The sequence below is a fragment of the Entelurus aequoreus genome, unplaced genomic scaffold (genome assembly GCF_033978785.1).
Source record: "Entelurus aequoreus isolate RoL-2023_Sb unplaced genomic scaffold, RoL_Eaeq_v1.1 HiC_scaffold_430, whole genome shotgun sequence".
Taxonomy (NCBI): Eukaryota; Metazoa; Chordata; class Actinopteri; order Syngnathiformes; family Syngnathidae; genus Entelurus; species Entelurus aequoreus.
In genome coordinates this window covers 2,501-15,000 of record NW_026908324.1, presented here as the reverse complement: position 1 = coordinate 15,000, position 12,500 = coordinate 2,501, and the positions used below count along the sequence as shown (strand labels likewise).

The 12,500-nt window shown below is 30.7% G+C and overlaps 1 protein-coding gene across 1 annotated transcript in view; it reads right to left on the bottom strand.

Annotated features, from left to right (window-relative positions):
• Nucleotides 1–6,032: 6,032 nt before the first annotated feature.
• Nucleotides 6,033–12,500, bottom strand: part of LOC133645526 (epithelial-stromal interaction protein 1-like) — a 6,509-nt gene continuing 41 nt past the window's right edge. Inside the window, exons 1-4 of the mRNA XM_062040365.1 lie at nt 12,452–12,500; nt 12,039–12,112; nt 9,932–10,023; nt 6,033–6,714 (exon numbers count right to left, since the gene is read on the bottom strand). The exon at nt 12,452–12,500 is cut by the window's right edge and continues 41 nt beyond it. Coding sequence (XP_061896349.1) covers nt 9,945–10,023; nt 12,039–12,112; nt 12,452–12,500 — 202 coding nt within the window. The 3' untranslated portion in view covers nt 6,033–6,714; nt 9,932–9,944. The remainder of the gene's footprint in view (nt 6,715–9,931; nt 10,024–12,038; nt 12,113–12,451) is intronic.

Sequence of the window (12,500 nt, the reverse complement as noted above, 5' to 3'; positions counted from 1 at the left end):
GGCACACAAACACCCGCATCAGTGCAATGTGTTGGAGTCAGGGGGGATTCCCAGAGGGTGGGTCCCCCCGTCACACACACCAAGAAAAACACAACATTTTCCCCCCTCGACACGTCGGTTTGTTTCAAAACTACACAGACAACCGAGGAGCATAACGGTATGTCATCAGCAAAGATAATTAAATTACAAAACATTTATGTCTGCGACTGAAAAATACAGTGCAACCCTGTTTGACCTCCATGTTGATTCCCCCTATTAGATAATCATTAAATGTATAGTTTATATGTATTGTAAGTCACATTTTAACATCCATGACAGTCATACAAGTGGAAAAGCTTCAGTAAACTGTTGTAAAATAAACTAAAATAAAGTAAAAGTCATTGTTGAACTTTTTTGCATGTAAAAAAGCATTGTCCTATGTTGAACATTAATGTTTTAAGTAACATTTTAAACCGTCATACAAGTGAAAAAGTTGGAGTTAATTGCTGTAAAATAAAACTAAAATAAAGTAAAAGTCTTTGTTGAATTTGTTTGCATGTAAAAAGGCATTGACCAATGTTGAACAGAATTTCTTTCAGTAACATTTTAAACAGTCGTACAAGTGAAAAAGTTGGAGTTAATTGCTGTAAAATAAAACTAAAAGTAAAAGTCATTGTTGAACTTTTTTGCATGTAAAAAGGCATTGTCCAATGTTGAACACAATTTTTTTCAGTAACATTTTAAACAGTCATACAAGTGGAAAAGCTTCAGTAAACTGCTGTAAAATAATCTAAAATAAAGTAAAAGTCATTGTTGAAATTTTTTGCATGTAAAAAGGCATTGTCCTATGTTGAACATTAATGTTTTAAGTAACATTTTAAACCGTCATACAAGTGAAAAAGTTGGAGTTAATTGCTGTAAAATAAAACTAAAATAAAGTAAAAGTCTTTGTTGAATTTTTTTGCATGTAAAAAGGCATTGACCAATGTTGAACAGAATTTCTTTCAGTAACATTTTAAACAGTCGTACAAGTGAAAAAGTTGGAGTTAATTGCTGTAAAATAAAACTAAAAGTAAAAGTCATTGTTGAACTTTTTTGCATGTAAAAAGGCATTGTCCAATGTTGAACACAATTTTTTTCAGTAACATTTTAAACAGTCATACAAGTGGAAAAGCTTCAGTAAACTGCTGTAAAATAATCTAAAATAAAGTAAAAGTCATTGTTGAAATTTTTTGCATGTAAAAAGGCATTGTCCTATGTTGAACATTAATGTTTTAAGTAACATTTTAAACCGTCATACAAGTGAAAAAGTTGGAGTTAATTGCTGTAAAATAAAACTAAAATAAAGTAAAAGTCTTTGTTGAATTTTTTTGCATGTAAAAAGGCATTGACCAATGTTGAACAGAATTTCTTTCAGTAACATTTTAAACAGTCGTACAAGTGAAAAAGTTGGAGTTAATTGCTGTAAAATAAAACTAAAAGTAAAAGTCATTGTTGAACTTTTTTGCATGTAAAAAGGCATTGTCCAATGTTGAACACAATTTTTTTCAGTAACATTTTAAACAGTCATACAAGTGGAAAAGCTTCAGTAAACTGCTGTAAAATAATCTAAAATAAAGTAAAAGTCATTGTTGAACTTTTTTGCATGTAAAAAGGCATTGTCCTATGTTGAACATTAATGTTTTAAGTAACATTTTAAACAGTCATACAAGTGAAAAAGTTGGAGTTAATTGCTGTAAAATAAAACCAAAATAAAGTAAAAGTAATTGTTGAACTTTTTTGTATGTAAAAATGCATTGTCCAATGTTGAACACCAATGATTTCAGTAACATTTTAAATTGTGACAAAAGTGGAAAAGCTTAAGTCAACTTCTGTAAAATAAAACTAAATTAAAGTAAAAGTCATTGTTGAACTTTTTTGCATGTAAAAAGGCATTGTCCAATGTTGAACACAATTTTTTTCAGTAACATTTTAACATTTTAAACAGTCATACAAGTGAAAAAGTTAGAGTTAATTGCTGTAAACTAAAACTAAAATAAAGTAAAAGTCTTTGTTGAACTTTTTTGAATGTAAAAAGGCATTGTCCAATGTTGAACATAAATATTTTCAGTAACATTTTAAACAGTCGTACATGTGAAAAAGTTGGACTTAATTGCTGTAAAATAAAACTAAAATAAAGTAAAAGTCTTTGTTTAACTTTTTTGCATGTAAAAATCCATTGCCCAATGTTGAACATCATTTTTTTCAGTAACATTTTAACATTTTAAACAGTCATACAAGTGGAAAAGCTTCAGTAAACTGCTGTAAAATAATCTAAAATAAAGTAAAAGTCATTGTTGAACTTTTTTGCATGTAAAAAGGCATTGTCCTATGTTGAACATTAAAGTTTTAAGTAACATTTTAAACAGTCATACAAGTGAAAAAGTTGGAGTTAATTGCTGTAAAATAAAACTAAAATAAAGTAAAAGTAATTGTTGAACTTTTTTGTATGTAAAAATGCATTGTCCAATGTTGAACACCAATGATTTCAGTAACATTTTAAATTGTGACAAAAGTGGAAAAGCTTAAGTCAACTTCTGTAAAATAAAACCAAATTAAAGTAAAATCATTGTTGAACTTTTTTGCATGTAAAGAGGCATTGCCCAATGTTGAACATCATTTTTTTCAGTAACATTTTAACATTTTAAACAGTCATACAAGTGGAAAAGCTTCAGTAAACTGCTGTAAAATAAAACTAAAATAAAGTAAAATTCATTGTTGAATTTTTTGGTATGTAAAAAGGTATTGTCTAAAGTTGAACATAAATGTTTTCAGTAACATTTTAAACAGTCATACAAGTATAAAAGCTTCAGTAAACTGCTGTAAAATAAAACTAAAATAAAGTAAAAGTCTTTGTTGAATTTTTTTGCATGTAAAAAGGCATTGACCAATGTTGAACATAATTTTTTTCAGTAACATTTTAACATTTTAAACAGTCGTACAAGTGAAAAAGTTGGAGTTAATTGCTTTAAAATAAAACTAAAATAATGTAAAAGTCTTGTTGAACTTTTTTGCATGTAAAAAGGCATTGTCCAATGTTGAACACAATTTTTTTCAGTAACATTTTAACATTTTAAACAGTCATACAAGTGGAAAAGCTTCAGTAAACTGCTGTAAAATAATCTAAAATAAAGTAAAAGTCATTGTTGAACTTTTTTGCATGTAAAAAGGCATTGTCCTATGTTGAACATTAATGTTTTAAGTAACATTTTAAACAGTCATACAAGTGAAAAAGTTGGAGTTAATTGCTGTAAAATAAAACTAAAATAAAGTAAAAGTAATTGTTGAACTTTTTTGTATGTAAAAATGTATAGTCCAATGTTGAACACCAATGATTTCAGTAACATTTTAAATTGTGACAAAAGTGGAAAAGCTTAAGTCAACTTCTGTAAAATAAAACTAAATTAAAGTAAAAGTCATTGTTGAACTTTTTTGCATGTAAAAAGGCATTGTCCAATGTTGAACACAATTTTTTTCAGTAACATTTTAACATTTTAAACAGTCATACAAGTGGAAAAGCTTCAGTAAACTGCTGTAAAATAAAACTAAAATTAAGTAAAAGTCATTGTTGAATTTTTTGGTATGTAAAAAGGTATTGTCTAAAGTTGAACATAATGTTTTCAGTAACATTTTAAACAGTCATACAAGTGAAAAAGTTGGAGTTAATTGCTGTAAAATAAAACTAAAATAAAGTAAAAGTAATTGTTGAACTTTTTTTGTATGTAAAAATGTATAGTCCAAAGTTGAACACCAATAATTTCAGTAACATTTTAAATTGTGACAAAAGTGGAAAAGCTTAAGTCAACTTCTGTAAAATAAAAATAAAATAAAGTAAAAGTCATTGTTTAACTTTTTTGCATGTAAAAAGCCATTGCCCAATGTTGAACATCATTTTTTCAGCAACATTTTAACATTTTAAACAGTCATACAAGTGGAAAAGCTTCAGTAAACTGCTGTAAAATAAAACTAAAATGAAGTAAAAGTCATTGTTGAATTATTTGGTATGTAAAAAGGTATTGTCTAAAGTTGAACATAAATGTTTTAAGTAACATTTTTAAACAGTCATACAAGTGAAAAAGTTGGAGTTAATTGCTGTAAAATAAAACTAAAATAAAGTAAAAGTAATTGTTGAACTTCTTTGCATATAAAAAGGCATTGTCCAATGTTGAACATAAATGTTTTCAGTAACATTTTAAACAGTCATAAAAGTAGAAAAGCTTCAGTAAACTGCTGTAAAATAAAACTAAAATAAAATAAAGTCATGGTTGAACTTTTTTGCATGTAAAAACACATTGTCCAATGTTGAACATAAATGTTTTCAGTAACATTTTAAACAGTAATACAAGTGAAAAGTTGGAGTTAATTGCTGTAAAATAAAACTAAAATAAAGTAAAAGTCTTTGTTGAACTTTTTTGTATGTAAAAAGGCATTGTCCAATGTTGAACATAAATGTTTTCAGTAACATTTTAAACAGTCATACAAGTGAAAAAGTTGGACTTAATTGCTGTAAAATAAAACTAAAATAGAGTAAAAGTCATTGTTGAATTTTTTGGTATGTAAAAAGGTATTGTCTAAAGTTGAACATAAATGTTTTCAGTAACATCTTAAACAGTCATACAAGTGAAAAAGTTGGAGTTGATTGCTGTAAAATAAAAATAAAATAAAGTAAAAGTCTTTGTTGAACTTTTTTGTATGTAAAAAGGCATTGTCCAATGTTGAACATAAATGTTTTCAGTAACATTTTAAACAGTCACACAAATGGAAAAGTTGGAGTTAATTGCTGTAAAATAAAACTAAAATAAAGTAAAAGTCTTTGTTGGACTTTTTGGTATGTAAAAAGGCATTGTCCAATGTTGAACATAAATATTTTCAGTAACATTTTCAATCATCATAAAAGTGGAAAAGTTGGAGTTGATTGCTGTAAAATAAAACTAAAATAAAGTAAAAGTCTTCGTTGGACTTTTTTGTATGTAAAAAGGCATTGTCCTATATTGAACATAAATGTTTTCAGTAACATTTTCAATTATCATAAAAGTGGAAAAGCTTAAGTCAACTTCTATCTTCTCCTTTTCAGGTGAGAGGACGCTAAAGGCAGTGCCTTTAAGGCACGCCCCCAATATTGTTCGTCCGGCTGTACCGGTTTTTTTTTTTTTTTTTTTTTTTTTAATTAAATCAACATAAAAAACACAAGATACACTTACAATTAATGCACCAACCCAAAAAACCTCCCTCCTCATTCACACAAAAGGGTTGTTTCTTTCTGTTATTAATATTCTGGTTCCTACATTATATATCAATATATATCAATACAGTCTGCAAGGGATACAGTCCGTAAGCACACATGATTGTGCGTGCTGGTGGTCCACTAATAGTACTAACCTTTAACAGTTAATGTTACTCATTTTCATTAATTACTAGTTTCTATGTAACTGTTTTTATATTGTTTTACTTTCTTTTTTATTGAAGAAAATGTTTTTAATTTATTTATCTTATTTTATTTTATAATTTTTTTAAAAAAAGTACCTTATCTTCACCATACCTGGTTGTCCAAATTAGACATAATAATGTGTTAATTCCACGACTGTATATATCGGTTGATATCGGTATCGGTTGATATCGGTATCGGTAATTAAAGAGTTGGACAATATCGGAATATCGGATATCGGCAAAAAGCCATTATCGGACATCCCTAATGAATACTTTTACATATTTACGCCCACCAATGACGTTTTGTGCTACTGTTTGAAACTTGCAAGATTGACAGTTTTGTCCAAGTCACGGCTGACTTCTGAGGCACACTTTTCCACAAAATACTGAACTCGTTGGAGGTCCTCGGGTTCTGAGTATCATCGACCCTGGCAACTTGAACGGTGCTCCGCGTTCCCCTCCGCGGTCGTTATTTCTGCGACTCGTCCTTACTTTGAACTATTGTTTGTGGTTCAAAGTCGGCGTGTGTTGACCGTTAATCCACTAAGACACAAAGAGCAGAGTTTCCGAGTCAAAGTCGTTTAATGACGTCATTATTTTGTGAAGAGAGACCCAGCAAAGCAAACAATGACATATTGTTTCTGCCCTGGCAGATGTCAACATGCTGTAATAAAATAATAATAAATGTACGGGACATTTCATTTCATTCAAGTATGATATCCAGTCCTCTCCCAGCGGTGTCTTTATATTTTAATATTACTGTCATTAGGTTTGCACCAGAAAATAATCACTTATTTGGGTAGGAACGCTGTTGCTTGCAGCTGCACATATTGACTCACTCAAGACATGAAGATGATGAGTCACGGCGAGAGAGAAAAAAAAAAAAAAAAAACAATCCAAAAAGTGTTGCAAGGACTAAAAAAAATTATAGTGAGTCACCGGTCGGTGCAAGCAGACAGATAGTAGAAACCCCCCACCTGAACTTTTTGAATGGCACTTGGCTCCGCCTCCTGGAAAGTGCCAATCAAGTGAGCGTTGAATAAAGTCTGTGTCTGATAGTAATAATAATAATAATAATACCTGGGATTTATATAGCGCTTTTCTAAGTACCCAAAGCCACTTTACATGTAGAACCCATCATTCATTCACACCTGGTGATGGCTAGTAGTCGCCATCAGGAAGGCTCGACTCACTTCTTTGCAAAAGTTCACTCAAAGCCAAATCCAGGTCTTGGTCCAGGTCCTGATACTGGTCTTGGTCCAGGTCCAGCTTTGGAATTAAGAATACTATATCAGTTCTTTAGGTGCAAAAAGTGTTAGAATTCACAAGGAGGACACAAACTTACACATAGGGATGTGTGTAAACACCATTCATCTGTTCCAGTGTCAAACTGTGGCCCTCATGAATACTTTATGAATTGTAATGTTTTACATCCCTGACTGGCATCATACTTGCCAACCTTGAGACCTTCGAATTCGGGAGATTGTGGGGGGAGGGGGTTGAGTTAGGGATGCAAGGGATCTGGGTATTTGTTCTGTTGTGTTTATGTTGTGTTACGGTGCGGATGTTCTCCCGGAATGTGTTTGTCATTCTTGTTTGGTGTGGGTTCACAGTGTGCCGCATATTTGTAACAGTGTTAAAGTTGTTTATACGGCCCACCCTTGGTGTGACCTGTATGGCTGTTGATCAAGTGCCGTATTTTCCGCACTATAAGGCGCACCTAAAAATCTCAATTTTCTCAAAAGCTGACAGTGCGCCTTATAATCCGGTGCGCCTTATATGTGGACCAATATTGAGCCACAACAGGTCTCGCAACTACGGTAAGCAGCCGCCGACTTCATTTTCCCCCGTAGAATGCATGATATACGCATTCTAGTTTTAGCTATTGGCTGTTCTAGTTTTTATTTTATTTATTTTTTTATTATCTTTTTATTTTTTTTATTTTTAATACACTGTAGCATTTTGAGGTTGTTTACTCAATGTAAAGTGCTTTTTACAAAATAAATCTATTATTATTATTATTATTATTGCAATTGTCTTGTTTTTTTGGTTGTTTACTTTTGTAGCTATATGTAGAAATAGCGCCTCTGAAGTGGCAGCTGGTTGCATCAGCTCTGAGCTCTCTTAATGTGTTTTATGTCCTTTTAATGTTTCCCTCCTGTTATCATGTGTTTCATTTTTTTTTATTTTGGTAGACTTTTTGCATCTGTACTGCAACCACCCTGTTTCCCCGTTTTGGGATGAATAAAGTTGATTCTATTATTTGATTTGTATTTATGACTTTTTTAAATTTATTTTGCAAATATTTTTCTTAATTTTGATGTTCCAAGGTGTGAATGAAAATTAAAACAATTCTAAAGTCCTAAAAATAAAGATATTTAGGAAAATGAAAAACAAGTTCCAAAAGACGTAAATATTGTCATCATTTTGGTAACAAGTGAGGCGACGCTGGAGTCAAAAATAAAAAAAGCCAAAGCAAAAGCGAAATGTGTACTATGATTTGCGTTACAGTGAAAAATTGGTACCTTTCAAAATTAATCGATATGGTATCAAATCCCGATATCTGGGACTCGATACCTGTACTCAACAGGACCAATATTCAGTCATTAAGTGTGTAACATACATATTAATCTGTTTAATAATACAAAACAACACATATTTAACATTGTGCTGTCTGTCCAGTCGTTATGTCTAGTTTTCTTAGACTTTTAGTCTCATTTATTAAGTATGCATTCATTTTAGTTTGTCCTTTGTGTGTTTCCGTAGTCTGGAAGTAGTCTTTGCCATTAAGTTGAATGTGCCAATCTTGTCTAATGTTGAGTGTTTGTACTGTAAGTAATGAATATATGACACATCAGCTGTTTGATTGTAACATTTATCTTAGTTGTAGTTTTCATGATCAAATTCTGAGGTGTTGAAATCGCCATGTAGAAACGCTGATGCTAACCATTAGCATGTACATGGCATATGCAAAAGAAATTAGCATCAAGCTAGCACATTTAAAAAATGGAGCCTTACTTTTTTTTTTTTTATCAGACGATTATTACGTAGCCCCTAAAGGGACATGGGGGGGAAAACAATTTTTTAAATAATTATTATTTTATTTTGTATTTTTTTAGACATGTATCTCGCATGAGAAACTATCTCGTGCGCACGAGAAACTTTTTTTAAAGTTATAAAAAATAAAAAATAAAAATAAATAAATGATAATTAAAAAAAAAAAAAATTTTAGACACGAGATACATGTCTAAAAAATAAATTAAAAAAGTATCTTTTTTTTTTTTTTTTAATATTTTTTATAACTTTCTCATGCGCACGATATACATACACAAAAACTAAATAAATAATTAAAAAAAATATCTCCCCCATGTCACTTTTTTGGCTCCGTAGATTATACACATTTATCAGAGATGTCCGATAATGGATTTTTTGCTGATATCCAATATTGTCCAACTCTTAATTACCGATACCGATATCAACCGATACCGATATATACAGTCGTGGAATTAACACATTATTATGCCTAATTTTGTTGTGATGCCCCGCTGGATGCATTAAACAATGTGACAAGGTTTTCCAAAAATAAATCAACTCACGTTATGGGAAAAAAATGCCAACATGGCACTGCCATATTTATTATTGAAGTCACAAAGTGCATTATTTTTTTTTTAACATGCCTCAAAACAGCAGCTTGGAATTTGGGACATGCTCTCCCTGAGAGAGCATGAGGAGGTTGAGGTGGGCGGGGTTGGGGGTGGGGGGTGTATATTGTAGCGTCCCGGAAGAGTTAGTGCTGCAAGGGTTTCTGGGTATTTGTTCTGTTGTGTTTATGTTGTGTTACGGTGCGGATGTTCTCCCGAAATGTGTTAGTCATTCTTGTTTGGTGTGGGTTCACAGTGTGGCGCATATTTGTAACAGTGTTAAAGTTGTTTGTACGGCCACCCTCAGTGTGACCTGTATGGCTGTTGACCAAGAATGCCTTGTGTGTGTGTGAAAAGCCATAGATATTATGTGACTGGTTTATTGGCGCTCTGTACTTCTCCTACGTCCATTTACCACTCCGTACAGCGGCGTTTTAAAAAGTCATACATTTTACTTTTGAAGCCGATACCGATAATTTCCGATATTACATTTTAAAGCATTTATCGGCCGATGATATCGGACATCGCTAACATTTATTATACATACCAATGCCTCCAAATAAATTGCAGTTATTGGCTGCAACCAGCAGAGGTGCTGTTGATTCAACTACAGTAGTTTGCAATTTATAATTAAGTAACATCAAGAAAAAGTGAATAAAAAAACAGACAAAATACTCAAAGGGCGAGTCTCGCCACTTTCAACGTGACTTTGACCCTTTTGGTATTCCAAAGAAAACCTTTAAAGCAGTGGCTGTGGGCAACCCCCTCGTGTAGTCCTTCACGAGATGGCAGTAGCTGCATTTGAAATATCCTAACAGGCTTTGTCTACATCTGCATGCGCTCACCTGTTGCCGCCGCTCAACCGTCATGGGGTCCAGGTGAGCTCTGACGACAACCATCACGACCGTCAAGGTTGTGCAGGAAGGCCGAGTTCACTCTGACAACAATCAAAACAACTTGTGGTCATTCATAAGAAACATAAGAAATAGTCTGTTTGAGGGTCCACTTGCATGCACTTGCTTGTTCCTGCCATTTTACTCATGCGTCATCATGTGACCTCCCCTGACTCCACCCACTCTGACAGATTTACAGTACGTGTGCAGCTTTTAAGCATGCACGCTTGCTCGCGCTCCACATGTGTTTCCAGCTGGCCGTGGGATGACAGAACTCATAATTCATAATTCATGTGCAGCAGGGAGGAGGAAGACTTCAACTAAAGTGACTAAACTGGATTATTCATCATCTCCTACATACATTCATATGTTATAATACAACTGTATTATGTGCATAATAATACAGCATTTATATTCTTTCAATATTGTACCAAGTGTGCTCAAGCATTATGACTTTTTAAATAAATGACACATTTGAATTGATTTAGTTTTTCTCTTTTAAAAACAAGTAATAAATTAAAAACAATACTAATAACACTATTTATTGTTTTGATAATGTTTTAATCAACTTGTTATACATTTTATTCATATATATTTACATTGATTTTATTTCTAATTGTTTTGTTCAAATGTTATTTTGGAAAAATGTATTAAAGGATTTCCAATTTGAATTATTATTTTTCTTTAAAACTATATATATATATATATATATATATATATATATATATATATATATATATATATATATATATATATATATATATATATATATATATATATATATATATATATTTATTTTTTTAAATTATTTTTTTATTTAAATATAAATTAAATGCATTGTTTTGAGATTGTTTTAATTTTTTTTTTAATAAATTGTATTCATATATATTTAAATTGATTTAATGTGTGATTGAGTTGTTCAAATGTTATTTTTGTGAAAATGATCAAAGCTTTTCTGATTTAAATGCATTTTTAAATAACGAAGTAAGAGCAAGAATTTGAAAAAAAGATTTTATTTTGTTTTATTTTCTCTGTTTTCATTACTTTTTGTTCACATATATTGTACATTTATTAGGTTAGATATATTGTTTTGAGATTGTTTCAATCCACTTTTTAATAAATTGTATTCAAATATATTTGATTGATTTGTTAAAATTGCGTTTTTGTAAAAAAAAATTATAAAAGGTTTCCCGATTTAAAAGCAGTAAAAACAATAATTAAAAAAAATGTATGATTTTATTTTGTTTGAATTTATTCTATTTATATTACTTTTTTTTAACTGTGTTACATTTAAAAAATTATCAATACAAAAAAAACAAATATGTTGTTTTAAATAATTTGTTAAAACATTATTTTGTAAAAAAAAAAAAAAAAATGCTAATAAACAGGGACTATAACGCTAATGAATTACATATTGTTTTACATTTGTTTGCATTTAAATTGATTTTTTACAAACCTTATGAAATAAAAAAAGGGTCGTAAAAATGTCAAAGTTATTTTATAATAATAGACATATTTTTTTCTATATGAATGTATCTCATTTTAATTCCATTAGATTTATTTTAACGGAGTATTATTATCATTATCACTACCAATAGCATTAATATTTGTATTATCACTATTAGTATTCTTAATACAATTCATATACATACGTGTATGTAATATTAACAATGGTGGTGGTAAAAAACAAAAACCTAATTAAATAAAAAAAATGATTATTAAAAAATAATAGAGTTGTATTATTGATAATACAACTAATATACATACAGGCTTCTTAAATTTGATGTCATATTAACAGCGGTAATAGTGGTGGTAAAAAAAATAAAAACCTACTTAATAAAAAGGATAATAAAAAAATAAATTGGTAAATACTGTATAGTTGTAATATTATAATATATAATAATACAACTATTATGAATAAAGGCTTATATATATGATGTAATATTAAAGGAGTGTACAAGGTTTGTTGTGCAAGTGTAAAAATAAGTTTGTCATTTGATTAAAACCAGAGTGTTGAAGTTATTATTATGATTAATAATAATTGTTGTTACAATATCACCTGAAGTGCTCCTGTCGTTGTTGTTGGCGCCTGCGCTGCTGCTCCTCCTCCGCCCTCTTTTCGTTACGCTCGGCCTGCGAAACCTCACAGCAATTAACTTTTGTGTGTTCGTAAAACGATCAAAGTTCCTGAATAGACAAAATAAATATCACGGTCTTACTCAGAAACCTTGTAGAAATCATTACTATATTTTCAAAGATTTAACAGGACATTGTCAGATTGTGCAAGTGTACCTAATGAAGTGTCCAGTGTAAGCTTTAAAAAGTATCATGCTTGCCTTTGCCGCCATCTAGCGGCTACACGCGGTACTGCTTTTTGAACATGAAACGTACAGACTTACACAGTACGATAGTAATCCTGTAAATATTACAGTATTGCCCTTTTTGTGATGATTTGAGAGTTTTCTAAATTACCTTTTTTCTTTGTTCATCTTTCTTGCGCTGATACTCGTCATTCTCCTCT